Source organism: Lonchura striata, chromosome 14 (genome assembly GCF_050655825.1).
Source record: "Lonchura striata isolate lonStrDom1 chromosome 14, ASM5065582v1, whole genome shotgun sequence".
Lineage (NCBI taxonomy): Eukaryota > Metazoa > Chordata > Aves > Passeriformes > Estrildidae > Lonchura > Lonchura striata.
In genome coordinates, this window is record NC_140716.1 from 8,102,744 (window position 1) to 8,122,068 (window position 19,325).

Genomic DNA, 19,325 nt, shown 5'->3' on the forward strand with positions numbered 1-19,325 from the left:
CATATACTTGCTTCCTATGCAGATAGAAAAGTAAGATGTCCTCAGGATTCAGATAAGCTGGAAAGATGGAGAAAGAAGCTGTCTGGCTATGTTTTTTTTTGCTAGAAGTTTCCATTGGAGAAATGTATTTTTCAGACTGTGGCACCTCAAACTGAACTAGCTTGCTTCAAATATTTTGAAACGCCTAAGGAAGATGTTTAGAACAACGTACACCGGCTGATAACCCAACCCATTTCTATCAGATAACATGTATCTAAAGCAATGAACAGTGGAAACATCAGCATCAACAACCTGGCTTACAACTGTGCCATTCCTTATGCTGAATTTTCACCATTTCCGTCCTAGAAGTCCTATCATTCTTTCAACAGAGCAAGAAACCCATTTCAGTTTTCAGTGCGCTTCAAAACTTATTAAAATCTGAGCTTGAGCAGCAGGGTTCCCATTGCAGCTCTGTGTCCCCGCAGTCACCGTGTGCAGCCACGCAGGGCCAGCTCCCCCACTGTGATTCTGCTGCACTGGAAACCATTGCCTCTGCTCTGCTGAGATTTCCTGCACGCTGGGGAAAGGTGTAGGGACATCACTGGGCAGAACAAACTGCCCCAGGATGCCATCCACACAGCACATTTGCAACTGTGCACTGCTGCCAGTCTCGGGGCAATGCCAAGAAAACTGCTCTCACAGAAAGCTGGATTCAGGAAAACTACAAGCACTTTAAATCCCGAGATGTTTGTGTGACTGAATGTATGAAAATTATCTACAGAGAATGCCTAATTTAAGGAGGCACTATATTAGAATTAAACAACACAATCATGCTCATGGCAGCATGATCAGTATTTTGAATACTTTTAAAACATCAGCTCCTGTTTGAAGTCCTGAGACACAGAGGAACTGAGGCCCTTAAGTGCTGTAACAGTGTAAGTTAAGACAAAAATAAAAACTCGCATCTCACTTATTTCTTCTAGTACCTGTATTTCTACCTGAATAGGTCATATGGTTTCTCCTATCAGAACAGTTTAATTTTTTTAGCACTATGTTTCAGTCTCTTTACTGTATTTTTCAGACTTTTTACTCATTACTCTTATTTTTTTATAGTCAGAAAACCTGATTAAACTATGCTTTAGTCACATGCAAATTCTAAATCACAGGACACTTACAGCCACCACTGCAGTAATAAGCACCAGTGGGGATAAGTAATTTATTTGGAGATGAGCTGGGGGTGTTCTTGAGGAGAACAACTGTTACCTGCTATTTTTGACCTGCTACTCCTACTAGAATAAAGTAGTCTATTACTTGGTCTGCCACGTTCCTTGGGAATGCAGCTCATTTGACACAGTTTATCATGTCTGTGCTGCAATGCTGAGGCACAGGTGATGGCTAAAGGAAACACTGGAATGTATCTGGGAAGGAAAAATTCAAAAGTCTGCAAAACTTGGAGTGGAATTTTGTCTTATTTATTTAAGCAGTAAGTTCAAATATCCTTATCATCTAATTTGGATGGTAGACATAATTTTCCCTCATCTTAATGTACAGGACTGATGTTTTGGTTTGACATTTGGTTGTTTCAGCATACAGTGAATAAACTATGGCCTACTTTGTGCACTACTGAATAACACAACTGGCTTGTGACAGTAGCTTAGGAAAGGTTTATGCTCCCACACTCTATAAAGAGTGCCCTTCTTGATCAAAGGACTCTAAGAACTACATTTAGTAATTGAAACGGTTGAAATCAGGAATGAGAAATACTATAGACTCAGACTGTAAGAAGATGAAAATCCATTAAAGAAAATATATTGGAATAACTTATTAGCAGGGGCTTAGAGTAAAATATATATATAGAAAGGAGTTTCACCCTAGCCTCCAATGAGATGCCAAAGAAGCCTGAACATGAAATTGGAGCCACCAGCAATCTTGCTGAAATAAGACCTGACTTTTAAAGAGACAGTTTTTTTATAAAGTGTTTATAATTTTAGCCTCTTACTATTGGAAGTCTGCCTGTATACAGTTATTAGTGAAACCTTTCATTCCAGGAAATATTCAGTCACTAGTGATAGGGAAATGATCTATTGAATACAGATACATTAACCAAACAAATGATAAAATGGAAATGGTACCTAATCAGAGACACTCCTGTAAGTCATGAATCTGAAATGGAACTGTTAGAGGATCACTCGGCAGAAGAAGCTTCTGCAAAATGGATTTTTAGAAGTGACAGGACACACCTAATTCTCCAAATCAGGAACAGAGTTTGTCAAATGCTTAGCCTTGCTTTCATGATTGCAGAGGACAAAAAGGGCATTTTTAAATTCACTTAATATCAGATTAGCAAAGCAACAGCTGACATACAGGAGACTTCCGAACACCAACATTCAGGATGCACATGGGAAATAAGGGCTGAAAGATCTCTAGCAGAATTTGTTTGTGTAATGCACCAAATATGTCTTCATATTTTGACAGGAAGATTCAGAATTCATTAGAATATATCTAAATGGTATTTTTACAATTCAAGGTGTAAAAAAAGAAGAGAAACATGGGAATATACAAGTATTGGAGTAGATGAACAACAGCCATTAACACTTGACTTAGGAGGAAAAAAAACCTACAGAGAATTAGATGTACTGGAGACTATTATTTAAAAGTATTCAAGTGTCCTCCAAATCATTCGATAACCTGAGATTTATGAAGAGACAGCCACAGAAACACAACAGTTTATGGCACACAACCCTGGACTGAGAAGAAAATCTGGAACGAAGGCAACAAGCACATCTCCAGAGCATCTGATTAATGCAGTATTTTTCAATGTAAATACTCAAGATAAAAAAAGAGAATGATGAAAACAGAAAGAACTGACCAGAAATAGAAATCATCCTAGAGTGGCAGGCCCTCAGCTAAAAGCATTTGGGGATTTACAGGCAGAAACCAACACGGGCAGAAACCCAGAACTCCAGTTTTGCTGGGCAGCTTCATGAAAACTGCATTTATACCCATTAGCCCCTCTTATTTCTGACTTGATTCCAACTTGCAAAATGTGATGGGTTCTGTGAGGTTACCCAATTTAAACTCTTGTGCAGATTAAAACAAAGCATCAGGTAAGAAAACACATCCTGGTGACTGATGCCACCGGGAGGGCTCCAAGGGAGCTCCTGGGTGCTGCAATCTGTCAGACACTTCCTTGTATTCCCCGAGTTCTGTTTCAGCACTCCACTGTCAGCTCATGGTTGTTCTTTCCCTGCTCCACTTACCCCCTTCTTTTTTTTCAACCAAGAGTTTCAAATCTTGTTTTGCTGCAGGACTATTTGGAGGCTTAATTTTTCAGCTGGTGACAGCCCTTTCTCCAGGCTTCTAACACATCTTATAGTTATAAATAGAAATAAATAGAAATTTGGGGTTTGCTTATCTAAATGGCTTATAAAAAACACCAGCACCATTTTCAATAAAAATGCTCCAATGTTTTTCACATTTAAGGTTAAAAGCAGAAAAAGGAACCTAAGAAGAATGCAGAACCCATGAAGAATTTATTCCCTCCTTATTAAAAAAAAAAAAAAAGTTTATATAATCAAAGGAAAATCACCAAATTGCAATTTTCCTTTTTTTTTTTTTCCCCCCATTATATATGATTATTAACAACTGCAGAGTGATGAGTGAAAATAGAGCTTTGGTGCTGGAGGATTAGTTCAGACTTGTGCTCACAGGCCCACTGCTGTGCTTGTGCAAGCACAGTTCAGAAGATCACATGCTGTAGTTTATCTAAATGATCATCTTTCCCTTTTATTTTTTCAAACATTCCCAACGTAGTTTCAGAAATTAAATGTTACTGTAATCTTTATAAATTTTCAAAGATGTCTGAGTCCGGGGTGTGGACTAATAAATTGGATTCTGTATCATGAGTCTTATGACTTTTATCACTACATTCTCAGCTGTTAGTGCCAAGATTAAACTTTCAGAAACATCTCAAGCATTTTGAATTAAGCTTGATGAAAACCACCAGCACATACTCAGCCTTCGGTACTGCTTTGTTCTTTGACTTTTTTTTCTTAAAAAAAAAAGAAATTTTAAGGTCTTTTTCCATGTAAGTCAAATTTTATACATGTGCTTTTAAATCAAAAGCAATCACATATATGCTCCCTTTAAAACCATTATAACTGCAGCACTTACGTTTTCAGAAAGAAAAAACAAATACCTGTAAATACAGTAATGTTTAAAAAAAAAGGAGAGTGAAATTATTTTAACTGCAGTGTCCTAGTGACAGCAAGCAGCCTTCCACTTTTAACCTGTTTATAAAGCTTAGTTTGAAACCAAATTATTAGAAAAAAATACATTCAACATATAAGATCTTAATATATATATGTGTGTATATATAAATCTGTTATATAATATAACAGATTAGAAGTGTAAAACCATAGAATATGAGGAGGCCATCACTTACAAGAATTCCATTATGAGATTAATTAAAGAATTACAACTCTAATAAAATGAGGGCAGATGAAATTAGAAACAAATTATTTTGTTTAAAATCTTCCTCAATTATTTCAACCACCCTTGGTGAAAGTGGCAGGGGAAAAAATAAACTCTCACATAAAACTGATTAATTCCTTACATTTTACAGGGCTGAATTTCCTAAATAAACCACAGAGATGCAGTCTTTAAGAAACCCACTAGCTATTCAGAATATGCCTTTTCCTAATCCAACATTATTACCTGCAGTAATTTTAAATATTATCTTAAGCCTAGTGTAAGATTTCCCATTTATAAATATATCCTCTTTTCAATATTTTCTTTGGGAAACTACTTAGTCCTACAAACATGCATGTGGTTGTAGCTTCATTTATGGCCCAAATAATAAGGATGTTTATGGATTTAGTTTAAAGAAATTTCACAGTGTAGCCATTTTTTTCTGGTTCTGAATTTAACATTTTTCTATTCGCCAATTAATTCTGCTTTGATGTGATATGATTGCATACAGGCATCCTTCAAAGGTTTGCAGACTAGACTCCTCCTGTTCAGTTTAACTTGATATTTAGCTTTTCAATCCTTCCTCAAGGTTCAGCTGGAGGCATCACAGCTGTAGAAGGAGTGAGTGAACTGCATTTCTTTGCTTCTTGACACTCTGCATCTGTTCCTGCTCTAGCACCATAAATATGCAGCCTGTTCTCCCCTGTATCTCATTGATATTTGCAAGGATATTCCAGAACACCTCAATTTTGAGTTCTTCAGCATATTGCTGCATGCATCTTCCCAAGGGAAAAGAGTATTGCCATGAAAGAAGCATTTTTAAAATCTCTCCAGATAGGTAAGTAATAACTTCTACTGCCAAAGGAAAAATACAGCTTGACAATTGAATAGAATATAAAAGAATATTCCCTCCTGTATCTGGAAATCACCCCCCTCACCTGCTGTGAAGATTACTTTCTGTCTTATTTTGATTTAAGTACATTTTCCACACACTGTGCCCTCTCTGTTACACAAGTGCCTTGCAAATCCTAGGCTATGGTTGATTTATAAGACCTGCCAGCTAACAGGGTCACAATTGGTATTGCCATAAACCCAGGAATATTTTTTTCTTTTACTATTTTCCCTAAGAATACTGATTTTTAAAACGAAAATGTTACAAATTTAATGCAGATAAGAACAAGAAAAAATTCCCTTAGGACATAACATAGCTGAAAGTACTATTTGTGTAACAGCAGCAATGGTCCTTCCAACAGCAGAGAAGCAACCACTGCAACAGAGTGTCAGCAGAGGGTTTGGTCACATAAGTGATGAATGAAGATTTGGTATTTTCTTTAAAAAGTTTAAATATTTTTCTAATTCTTTTCATTATAGGACAGACACTTTTTCAGTTCCAGTGCTTTCCCATCAGTACTAAATCTGCAAAAAACAATGCTCAGAACCAAAATCTGCTATTCACTCATATTCTCTGGAGGTTGAGTTTTAATTAACTGTATTTTCTGAAAAAGCAAACAATTTTTTAATTCTGTAAAAAATTGTGGAACAAATTTATCCCATCAGCTGTGCTATATTAGAGAAAATTCCTTCTCCCCTCAAGCCTAAAGTTGTGAGCCAATAAACTGAGTCTTAAGTGTTATGCTTATCTCTATATTTTCAGTCTGAAATTGTTCAGAGTAAGGACTGTCATACCTTAAATATAGATCATTTTGTGGAATGTAATTTTACACAGCAGTGAAGCAGTATAGCAAATAAAATGTCAGCCAAGAATGCTGTAGCTTTATTATCCTGGATACATGCTGAAGGAAACACACTTTTTTCTTTGCACTCAAAAAGAAATTTTGCCAGCATATGCATTAAGAGGTCAGTGGTCCTGCAAGGTGCTATTAATGCATAAAGTAATCCTCATGCAGTTTTCACACTTTCTATCCTAGGGCACTTTGCAAAACTAATAATAAAGAGTAGAAAAGATGGACTGAGAGAAGACTAAAGAACCTCACAGGAACAAATAGGAAAGTTTCTCATGCTGTGAAGCAGGGGCTGAAGCAGTGGTTTGCATGGGGCACCATCACAGCCCTGCCTGCAAACCACGCAGAGTTTTTGGGATTGGGACATGTCCTAGGGCACAGCAGCTCCTCTGACACCCAGTGGCCATCCCAGAGGGGCACCTCTCCTCCCCTGCATCATGCTGCACCGTGCTCTGCATGCAGGGCTGTGGCACTGCTCTCCTCCCCTGCATCACTGCTGCACCGTGCTCTGCATGCAGGGCTGTGGCACTGCTCTCCTCCCCTGCATCATGCTGCACCGTGCTCTGCATGCAGGGCTGTGGCACTGCTCTCCTCCCCTGCATCACTGCTGCACCGTGCTCTGCATGCAGGGCTGTGGCACTGCTCTCCTCCCCTGCATCACTGCTGCACCGTGCTCTGCATGCAGGGCTGTGGCACTGCTCTCCTCCCCTGCATCACTGCTGCACCGTGCTCTGCATGCAGGGGCTGTGTCACTGCTCTCCTCCCCTGCATCACTGCTGCACCGTGCTCTGCATGCAGGGCTGTGGCACTGCTCTCCTCCCCTGCATCACTGCTGCACCGTGCTCTGCATGCAGGGCTGTGGCACTGCTGTCACTGGGCTGGTCAGGCTGAGCCAGCAGAAAAGCCTCCCAGGGGTGGCAGAGCGGAGGAGCCTCAGTGAAACCACCAGTGCCCCTGCCAAGGGAGGGGAGCAGGGCAGCAGCCTTGGCCAAGGCAGCACAGGGCTGCCTTTTAATGGGGAAGTGCCTGGATCACTCCATAAAAATGAGACTTTTGGTCTCAGCTGGAAAAAGAAAAGACCCTCCAGAAGTATTTCATTCTGGTGCAGTTCTAATGAAAACACAGCTGTTTGTTTCAAAATTAATGGACATGTTTTAACACACTTTCTGAAACCCAAAAATAAGTGAAGAATTACTTTGGATTTTTTAATTACAATCCGTTTACATTTCTAATGTCTTCTTACTATCTTTTTTAAAGTATCATATACAAATATATTTTCATAAAATTGTTTTTACTTAGAACATACCCTTTGCAATAAGGTTTCATTGTGCTGAAAAACCCAACAAAGCAGACTCTGCCTGTTAGCTCACATTAACTGAGTCTTTGGCTGATATTTCCATGGAAGGTATGCTGATCTTTCTAGTAGTGTCAATAGAATCACATTACTGCTCGAGTCATCATTTTCTAAAAGCTATTTGGCAGCTCACCATTCATCCCCTACAGTTAGATTCAACACTGTTTACAGCATCTAATAAACAGAGTTAGTTATATACAGGTTAAAGAGATCCTTCATTATTTTTCCTAGTGTGGTTAATTTCATAATAAAATGCTCTATCTACTTAAAAATGCTACTTTTTTTTTTTTTTGGACCATGAATCTTAATGCTTTATTTGTGATAACTGAGGTTTTAGTAACAATAAATGCTTTGTCAGCTTGATACAAGGAGTTCAGTGGTTTAATTAAAGGGGATTAATTGAATTAACTGAATTAATTAATTCAGTTAAACCAAATGCTTATAAAGACAAGGTTAAAAAGTAGTTGTGTTATCCTATTTATTACTGTGTGTGCTCACAATCCACTTCAGCACAAAGTCAGCTGGGTTGGATGGAGTCACTGGTAAAAGCAGTTAAACTAACCTTGCTGGCTTTACAATTAAATAGGGTTTAATGACACTAATAAGCAGCAGGATAATAAGAGCAGAAAAAAAGAGCAGCTGGAGCACTAACAAAATGAATTATGGCATCACAGCTGAGATTAATAATAAAAACCCCTGGACAGTAACTTCTCCAACTAGTACAGCTGTTTCCAAACAGCCATCTGTCTGGGCCCCAAGGCTATTTGATGTGTGGATACTCTTAAATTAACTTAGCAGAGCTCTTTAAGAAATTACAGAAACAGTGTGATAATATTGAAAGCTGATGTGATATTAGCAATATAAACTTATACTGGTTTAAGAAAAAAAAAATTGAAAAGGGGTAATTTTGCATCTTTCTTGGATGTGATGAAACATCTGTGTGTCCTAGAGTCCTACAATAAATGATTTGATGACAGGAAAGCTCTGTGAGAGTGATTAAAAGGAAATTTGTTTTTCCTTTTGAAACAATTGGCAAAGGAAGTCTTAGGACTACATAAGTCTCCAAAACAACTTCAGCATAGTTTATAGGAAGATCAAATTTCTTCAGACACAGGAGTTTTTTAATCAATTCAACTGTGAAATGACACAGCCCACCCTTAGCCCCTATTTTTCTTCTTTGCAGCATTCTGAGAATGGGTTCACCTTGTCTTCTGAAAATGAACTTGCAATTTTCTCTTTTAAGATTTTAGATGCATGAAGACTGAAAATTATGACTGTGTAAGCATCTAATATCATATTCATCCTTTTTAATATAGGTGTGTTGCAATATATAGGTTTGTTTCTTAGAAGTGGGAAACATGCATCTCTAACTTTTTCTGGTATCATGGACAATGGAATGTGTGAAAAAATATGCCTTGATGAGATGATAAAAATATTAACAAATTTAAAACAGATTCCAAGCCACAAACATTAAATTGCAATCACTTAAAAGGCATTAGAAAGCTTGCGAGCTCAACCCCTACCATTATCTCCAGAAATGCAATTTTCCAACAATTAACACTGACAGAATTAACTATGTATTACAAAGAGAAAAATGTATTTATTATTTTTTCTTTTATGTTTGAAATTTATGAGAATAGTTTTATGATAGAAAATTAGGATTCAGTGTTTTGAGATGCTTAAAGCCAGATATATCTGTATTTTCTTTTAAAGAGAAAAGATGTCTACAATTTTTTACCAACTCATAATAAACTGTAGTAGAGAGGCTATGAAATCCCAGTTGAAGAAACTGGTTGCTCTGCCAAAAATTTCTTTCTATGTCAGTCAAGTCTGCTGGAAGACAATGTCTCACTGATTTTATCTTTTCATCATTTTTTGTGCACTGTTACTACATTATTTAATCTTCTAGGTCTAACGTACTAAAACCAAGAATTTGACTTCCCTTACAGCATATGAACACCCCATATATACAAACATATATAAATAGTTTTTCCCTATTGTGATGTATGGTTTTGTTCCTCAGAATTAATTATTTTCAGCTATAAAATATCCCTTAGGCAATTTCAAGGATTGGTAAATAAAACCTAATATGTCATAGATTAAAACTGCAACATAATATAAATAAATGTTTGAAGAATCTACGGAGCCCTTGTAACAAACTCCTGTCACCAACACTTACCACTGTCCTGTAGTTCAGGGCAAAGATTTGCCATGTGGGAGTACAGTAAAATGTGGCAAACCCTGGCTCAGGGAAGAAATGCTGATGTCTGCCTCCAGATCAGAAGGCTGAAGGATTGCTTTATTAAAACTATACTATATTACATTAATATACCATTTAAATAGATACTATACTATTCTTCATACTTTCTTCTTACTCACCTATCTAACTAACTCAAACTCCTGACTCTGCTGAGAGTCCAACACAGCTGGATCCATTGGTCACTGATCCCAAACAACCTTCACCAGAATCCAACCCAGCAATCACTGCAGGTAAACAATCTCCACACCACATTCCACATGGGCAAAACAAAGGAGCAGAGATAAAGATTGTTTTCTCTTCTCTCTGTGCTTCTCCTGAGAGACAGAATTATGTTTCTGTGTCCTGAGAATGTGAATGTCACATGAGAGCACAGTTGTGGCAGAGCCATCAGACTGGAGGGCACATGGTGCTGATGCTACCACACCATTTCCCTCTCTTCCACAGCTGAACAAACCTCAGAGCTCCTCAGCTCCTGCCATGGGTGTGCAGGTCACTTCCTGCACGGATCAGGGCTCAGCCAGCCACAGAGACAGGAAAATGCAGACTGGCTGAGGAGCCAGTGAATCCTGCATTAGCAGACAAAGAGGCTGGGCAAATAATCATAATGTGATGATCATTATTATTTGTGTGCTTAAGTGAATGGTAACTTGGCCCTGTCAGTAAAGCCTTATCCACAAACAGGAAAAGAAATAACACATTACAGTGCCAGTTCTTGAAGCAATATGGCCTTAATTCCCTTGGCAATTTTTTAGGTTGTTTGGGTTTGTTTTCTATTTTTTTTTTTTTTAGTACTATACAGACCAAATTCTGGTGTAAATAACTACAGGAAAATGCCAACAGAATATCCACCAGAAAGAAATCCCACAGTTCAGAAAAATTGGACTACAACCCATCTGGTAAAAATCAGCTTTACATGATGAGTAGCTGGTAGGTGTCTAATCATGCCCTAGAAAATACTGTGCCAGCAAATTGTCATAGTTTTCTGAAAATATTGAATTTAGGCCCTATATTGTATTTTCCATTGCCATTTTCAGCTGCACAGGCAACTGTAAAGAAACAGCCAAGCATTTCCACCAGACATTACCTTCTCTCTCGAGATTAGTGTCCTACTGTGTAGCCTATTTTTTAATACAACTCAAAATATAAAAATTCAACACAATGTAAAAAACAAACCAACTAACCAAAAAAACCCACAATTTAATTCACTTACCTTTGGCTTCCTGTTTAGCCCAGAATTTTTTCACTACCTCATGAATGTGCCTCTCCTCTCTCAGCTTCTTTTGCCACTGACGTAGCTCTTGTATTTCACTATCACAACGAACCTGTGAAAGGGGAATCAGAAAAGTAAACAAAAATTATATACCTTTGTATTATCCAGGATAAGGATACAATTTTTTTCACAAGGCTGTGGCTGAGCAAACATGTGACAGCCATCCTCTTTGCCAGGTCTGAGATAAAAGCAAAATCCCAGAGGTTTTCCATTTTCAGCTTACACAGAAATAAAATCCACATAATTGACAAATCCAATTGAAAACATAAATATGCCTATTAGGAGATCACTTTGATTACCAAGGACTCCTGAGAATGAGATTGCAGCGAGATGCTAATTCTTTGAGTTAATTAAAATTTAAAGCCTTATGCTGAAGGGTATTAGTGCCTTTAGAAAAGCATAACACTATAAAACCAACCCACTGACCAAAATAATAGAGTAGAAGAGGAGCATGAAGGGTCACGCAGAAGAAAATTTATTCCATCAACCTGATTCACACCTGCCACCAGCTGCAAATAGGCTGACTGGCAATCCCACCCACACAATTTTCACAAACAGGAGAGCCATTAATCTGTTATTTAAAGTAATTGCACTGCATTACATGGTATCTATTCTTTGTCAGTCAGTCACTCCCTAAAAGGCATAATTCTGCTTCCACAAAAAAAATTTACAACAGTCAAAGGCCTAGATATCATTTAGATATAAACTGAATTTTTCCAGTATTGTTTTTGTACTGGTGTAGTTCCTACTAACATAAAAGTGAGCTAGCTCTGCATCAACAGCTTTTACCACTCTGCTACTTACACTTGTAAGCAGGATTTGATTAATTAGCAGTGTGTTGCCCATGGTTGGCATTCACACAATTACTGCCTCCAGTGCACGAGATCCCGTCCTCAACAGAAGTAGAAAGGGGCATGCCAGCATTACCTTGGACACTGAGGATTATTCTCTTTGAGTCATACCCAAATTGTAGTAGAATTATTTTTAAAATGCAGTTTCTGGTGTTTGGTTTTTTTCCTTAAATGTTACATATAGAAATGTCATTATGTTTCAGGACTACATTTAGAGAAGCTGTGGCTGCCCCATCCTGGCACTGTCCAAGGCCAAGCTGGATGGGGCTCTGAGCAACCTGCTCTGGTGGAAGGTGTCCCTGCCCATGGCAGCAGGGTTGGAAATGGATGGTTCTTAAGGTTCCTTCCAACCCAAAACATCTCATGATTCTAAGGTTCAATGTCCAGTAATTCAGTCTGAAGTGGAACAACATGGTAGAAACAAGCAGCAATAAGTTCAGTTTCTCCTGGAGACATTTTTGCTTGTAGGAAGGTAACAACTTAGTTCCCTAGAACATTTCCAAATAAAATTGTATATCTTGAATTCTTACAGGTATGGTGAAGAGTTTGCTCTGTGACTTGAACTCTATTATAGACTCTTCTCCATTACACTCTGCTTTTCTCCCACTTTACTAAGACACATACAGAGCAAAAGAGCACAACTTAGTTTTCCACTAGTTATAAAACAACCCCAAACCTTAAAGAAAACAGTTTAAATTATTTATCAAAAGTATTCTTTCCTCCCAGGATTCCTCCTCTGTGCTGCATCTAAGAATGCAATAAACAGTAGCTGGACTCCCATAGCACTTTTCAATCCACTTAGGAGAAGAAAACTTGCTATGTTTCAGACAGTGCACTGGCAGAGCAGAAATACAATACAAGGTTACTCGATCAATAAAAACAGACAAGACTTTTGCTCGGTGACTTGAGATCAGATACATCTTACACCTCCAATAATATTCCATTATACTGATATAGTTTTGTTGTATCTTCTATAAAAGTTACAAGGACTTCTTACAAGGTTTCTATGAAATTTAAAAAAAAATAAAGAAGTTACAGCTACTAGAGACATCTTCAGATATACAAAAAAAAGGAGAAATTTTTCTATTAAATTAATTAAATACTATTGGCAAAAATATAATCTAAACACAGGATAATTTATTTAGGCTTGCAAGAGACATTTTTTCTTTTATGCTGCTATGTATGGTTTTATACGCCAAATAATTCCTTATTCTATGGAGTCAGTTTGCACAGGAAAGGGTTAAGGAAATGCTTATGGGACACAAGTATATGAATGACAGAAGTGCAAGAGGCAGGGAGATAGAGAAATTACTACCTCTATATGTAAATACAGAATTTCTGAAAACATGATGTGTCCATTTACAACTTCAGCTGTGTAAGATCTGTATTTTGGCCCATGACAGGGCCACAGCTCTCTATGTATATTGAAAATAAAGACAATAATTCCTAACAGCTAAAAGATAAAAGGCAAGAATAGTAGCTTCTGTATAGTCTCCTTAAACAAATAAAACAGTGGCAGTGCAGTGAAATGCCCAGTGAAATACAGAGTTCTGAGATAAAGCAGAGTCAGATACTCAAATACTCCAAAGTCAGCATTAAATCCAAACAGTAAAATGAGCTCCCAGAACAAAGTGTCTTTTTAGAAAAGTGACCAAAACCAGGAAAGAACACAGATATGCCACCTGCAGTAAAACAGGTGATGGGAATGTAACAAAATATATTTACAAGTTCCAAATATGCTTAATAGATTATAGTTCAGCATAGTTATAATCTAGTTTAGCCTACTCATAATGCCTTAGAAAGTTGTTCTGCTTTGAAACCAGAGTGCAATGCCAGCGTGATGAAAAGCCATGACTTAGCAGCAAAATCTCCAGGTAAACACAGAGAGTCCAGAATCTTGTCTAAAGAACTGAAGTGTCTCTCCTGCAGACCAGCACTGCCTGAAGCCCTGGAGGTGTTTTAGCTTTGAAGGGGGAGTTCACTCCTACGTTTGCTGTGAATAACAGGGAATATTTGTGTGACCTTCTGGGTTAAAGCCTTTGCTGGTAGCCACAGCTTGCTAGAAAGCAATATAAACTGTGATAGCAAAAGCACTATGCCTTGCGAGATACAAAGCAAAACTGGAGCATTTTTATCTTCAGCTTTTGCTCAAAGGATGTGTAGTATAAAATAGCACTGATTATTTACATAATGCTGTCCAATTTCAACTCTAAGATCTTACAAGATTTAGTCCAAAATCCCATGCTTTCAGTGCTAGGTGAGAACATGTAGCACAACAGATAAGAATAACACTAAAGGTTCACCCCCAGACATCAAAGGAAATTCTACTACTGAAAAATTTCTGTTAGTCTAGAATAGTTATGCAAATTTTAAAGATTAAAAAGATCACATTAAAAGTGGCACTAAGCAAAGATTCTGCAGTAGAGGGATGAAGGAATATATCATATTTTGCTGGAAAAGTGCCTGGGAAATTGACACCTAGCTGAATACTGCCTTGGCCTGCGACAGATGAATGGGACCTCAATAAAAAAGGATGGTGGAAAGTGAAAATGAAGAATTCTGATGACAGAGCTGTCTCAAGTCTTGCTTGAGTGCTCCTCCTGGCCCTCAAAGAGCCCTCTCAAGATAATGTCCTCCTTTCTGTGATCGCCTCACAGAACTCAGCAGCTCTATTTTCTACTGCTATTTGTTGTAGAATTCAGTTCTTGATTAAACTTGAGTGCCCATCAATGTTTTTGTAGGAAAGACTGTAGCAGGGACTTAGTTGATGATACAACAATTAAACAATGTTAATTGATACAACAATTAAACAAGTGTTTTTCTGAATGTGCTGCAGATAAGGATGAATTTACTGTTTTGATCATGCTTTATTTATCAGAGTTCTCAAGATTCTATACCTATAGCTTTTTTCCCCCCATTACATTTTACTGCCAGACCCATTTTTGCATTTTTTGCCATGTATTTTTGATACTGGCATGCTCAGACAGCTGGAGGTAGCAGAAACAAGTGAAGTATCAAGAGAAGACCGATGCTCAGTCAGTTATATAACTAGATAAACTCTACTGCCTAAATCAATGGGGGCAAGAAAGTACCTCAAAAATGGTCTGAGTCCATAGAAAATGTGTCTTAGAAGACCAAGGATGAAGTACCCTGTTTCTCCATCAGTGTCACATATCTGTGTGCTAATGTTTAATTACCCAGTATTATCACACTGTGTAAATTTTTATTTCAAAAGCAGTATGTCAATGTTCTAAATCCTCTGAATTAAAAAACAAGGTTTAATGAAAAACTTCGGAAAATAATTTAAAACTTTGACACAAAAATATCTTTAGAATGCAAAAAGGCATTATTTGTAAGTATTCAGTTATTACCAGCTATTAACATTAAATCAGCATTAGCTGACTGAGCTATTTATTTTAAAAGCAAATAATCTGAATTCTATCATAATTTTTCATAACATACTTATCATTAATGTGATGAAATCCCATTTAAGCTTAGTGTTCTATTAATCTGCAAGCCCAAGGATAACACATTGCTCTATGTAGCAATTCGTTACTAATGGTTTTTATTTTATATTCTGATTGCAATTTTTAATTTTTAAAACCCCATGTTCCTTCACCTCAAATAAGGTAAAACATTAATAGCTAATTTTATAGCCTGAATTATTTTTTATGTCTCCTACCTTTTATAGCTAGAGTTTCTAATTTCTGGGAATTGGTTTAGAACGATAAATACCAGTGTGAAAATGCTGAAGTTCATCTATGCAAGGAAGGATTGTGCCCTTCACAAGCTTCCAGAGAAGCAGAAGATATCTGAGCAACCTTGCAGTGTTCAGCAGACATAACTGTTATAGGATAATGGTTGCCCCACTGTAAGGATGCCTGCAGGGATACTGTCAGTGCTAATTAATGTTAGTGTCAATGCCGCCTCGGCTCAAAAAAAGAATAATAATGGAAAACAAACAAGCCAAAAGAGCCACAAAAATCCATCAGTCAAGAAGAACATTTCAAGGTATTTCATTGTCTTTGGCTGCACAGCACATTATAGGAGCCACTTATATATTCATGCTTGTTAAAAATAGTAGAGAACTTAACAGAGAGTGTTTTAAACTATTGTTCTTTAAACAACACCTGACATACAGAGATGTCTCACTGTCCATCACAATGAAATTGCTGCTATATCTGGAGGCTACTTAGAAGGTTAAGTTTTGATAAAGGAAGTCAAAGACATTTCTTCATGACCAGAGTCACCTGAATTTCAAGTCCATTTCTTCCTGAAGTGTGAAGGCATAGAGCTTTTAAAAAATATATTTGACAGAACTTGTTCAGGACTTTCAAAATAATTTATTTAGTATCCTAGGGTTAGCATGGCTGTTACCCTCCAAGATAATAGCATTGGACAATTTTATTTGTATTTCTCTTATGCACCTTGCTCTTCCCCCTTAAACTGGAAATGGCACTAGTGCTGTGTTACTAGTGAGCCTTAAAACATCTGCTTGTCATTTTGTTTCCCTTTTCCTTGAACAACAGCCTTCATGCCTCTCATAAATCTCCTGCCTCATTCTTGGTGTCAATTCCTTGTCCTTTCTTTCTGTATGCTTTTATTTCTCAACAGACCTCACCAATCCTCCTCATGCATCTCCACACTCACTCACATATCCCTGCATGAAGCAAAATAACTCTCCACCCTTTAGAACTACCCAAAGTAACTTTCAATTAAAGAAAGAAAATTGTTCAGTGCTAACTGTACTCTGGAAAATCGAATTTCTGTGGATTTTCTGTTGTTGAGGAAAACAGTGAGATTACATCAGCATAAATGCCTATGAAAAAATTGTAGTCACTGGGCATAAGGCAGAGCAACATCCAAAGCCAATGAACCATAGGGGTCTCAGCAGCTATTTATAGTATCCCCTACTTAAAATTTATGTAAGGATTTTCCCTGGGGCCTTCACAGTCCTACAGTTTTCAACATCAAGCAAAATAATTATAGATTACTCTTACCCGATAACCTCTCCAGAAGGACTGAATTAGTATGCTTGCTTCTTCTTCTGATAGAAGCAGAGACAGAGGAACTGGTGGTCTAGGACTTAAAAAAAAAAAAAATATTAACAGACAGCCTATAAATGTAAAACACTTTCATCCCTAACAGTATATTTTATCAAAAAGAGAAATGTTGTTCAGGAGCCTGAAAGACACAGCTTCTTATGCTCTGAAAACAATGCCCAAAGAATGTCTCCTTTACAAATATATTATTATATACACTACCAGAATTCCTTCTTCAAACAATAATTTACAAATGGCACATCAAGCACAGTAATCTTTCTTATTCTTCTACCCCTATTTCAAACTCCCCCTATTATGGTAAGGTTTGGGGTGGCAGTGGGAGGTGGGCAAGGGAAGGAGTCTGTCATTTGTAAAGCAGGGAAGGTTTTAGTGTGTGTGCAACAATGAACAGGCTTATGATGTAAATGTTTATTACATTAAATACACAGAATATAAACACATCTTGGTGCATTAATTTACATTATGGTGTCACTTTAAATTGCAATGTGCTGAAAAATAATGATTATCCTATCTGCATAGCATGAATCCATGTTTAGAAATGTTTAAACTAGTTCTTAAAATGCTGAAATTTTACTTTTGATACCATATACACTTTCTTTTGATGATAAAAAAATATAATACATTTGTGAACTCAACCATTTTCAGCCAAAATATATGGTAGCTTGGAAGTACATTTGGTGATTCTGTTGTAATCAATTTTAATGGGAACAAGCTAGTAATTAAATTCAGCCATCACTAGCAAAACCCCAAATTACTATATCAAACCTTGCTTCCCAAAAGCCATTTTCTATGGGCGTTGATTTATTTCTCAGACACAATGATAAAAAATAAATCATCCATTGGAAAGGACAAAACAAAATTTGTTTCTATACTATCTTTTATAAGAAATGTAATTTGCAGCCAAAGAACTACAGCATAATAACACTGCAACTCATGAAAACACCAGTTCTGAAGAGAAGACTTGGCACAGCATTGGAATGGCTGCCAAGAGCCACTCTCCCTGCATGGGGAACAGACTGAACACAGCCTTGACTTGGAAGAACACATCATGATGAATTTGGATGCAGCACCCACCTGCACGTGCCCATGCAGGAACATGATCTATAGTATTTCTATTATAAATACACTGCAAAGCCCATCAATAACAAGCTATTTATTTATGTAGTCTTACATTTTCTGGTTAAAATGCTGCAATATCTTTTGGAAATTTATTTATGGCATATTACAGCTCAAGCTAGGAGGCCTGACAGCTTACATTTTCCTTTCACTTAATTTCATTCATATTAGTCTCTGCCCTAGTAAGCTGCCTATGCTCTCTGACGTCTTTCTCTTAGGGCTTGTCTTCACTGCAGGAGCATTTCAACTTGGAGCACAGCCTTAGCTCTTATCTAATGCTACACTGACTCCACTGGTTCACTCTGTGTACTCAGCTAAATTGGTCTCATCATCATGTCAGATGGGTTTTGCCCTACATTTATTTTAATGTGAAGTAAAACCTTGGTCTGTTTGGAAAAGTTGAAATAAGGCAAAAATAAAAAGCAGTCTCTCCATTCAGCTAAACTGTCTTAGCTCTGTGAACATTAATTAGCATTTCTCCTGCTCAGGGGAAATCATAAGTGCTGGACAAGCAAGGCTTCCTGAGATAACAGCTTCTTATAATCAGACTTAAAAATCTGAAGTTGGACTGTGCTGGTTTCCCTGATAGACTTTCATCCTCTGTTCTATTTTAGATCTTTTTGAAGACCAAAACTTAGGGAAAATCACAGGAAGACCTACATATTTTACAGCAGTTATATCAAAGACACTGAATTTTCTCTATGAAAAAGTACATCTCCAAAGAACAACTTGAGATTTCTCCTAGCCTGCAAGGTCAACTCTAGCATTTCTTTGGTTTCATTTTCAAATTATAAAAATGTCTAGTTTATAATCCAACACTAAAACTGAGAAAGAAATATAAAAAAATCAAGCAAGAACAGGAATTAATTTTTAGTATGACAGTCACTGGCAGAGATATCAATCCTTTCAATGGCACAATTTTAAAGACCAGATGTCATGCCAGGTCCAGTTTGGTCTAAGAGAATAAATGGAGAATATACACAATGTCTACAGGTCAAATAAAAATAGAATCTGAGCAGAGGCAATCACCCCTCAGCAGACAACGAGGGAAAGAGGAGTCTGGCATTTGTGGCAGAAGACAGCTGGATGCCTGCAAGATGCAAACTGACAGTACAATGTACACTGACTATATGCTGCTTATTTATTCCTGGATTATGCACAATCTTAAAAGCCCACATATGAAACAGTGCTATCTATTTAAATATATATGTATTGTTTAA

The 19,325-nt window shown here is 37.3% G+C and overlaps 1 protein-coding gene across 3 annotated transcripts in view; it reads right to left on the bottom strand.

Annotated features, from left to right (window-relative positions):
• IQCK (IQ motif containing K) overlaps positions 1-19,325 on the bottom strand; it is a 38,234-nt gene that overhangs the window by 3,049 nt on the left and 15,860 nt on the right. For all 3 annotated transcript variants that reach the window (XM_021539797.4, XM_085592332.1, XM_085592331.1), the window contains exons 7-8: positions 16,927-17,011; positions 11,016-11,127 (exon numbers count right to left, since the gene is read on the bottom strand). In XM_021539797.4, coding sequence (XP_021395472.2) covers positions 11,016-11,127; positions 16,927-17,011 — 197 coding nt within the window. The remainder of the gene's footprint in view (positions 1-11,015; positions 11,128-16,926; positions 17,012-19,325) is intronic.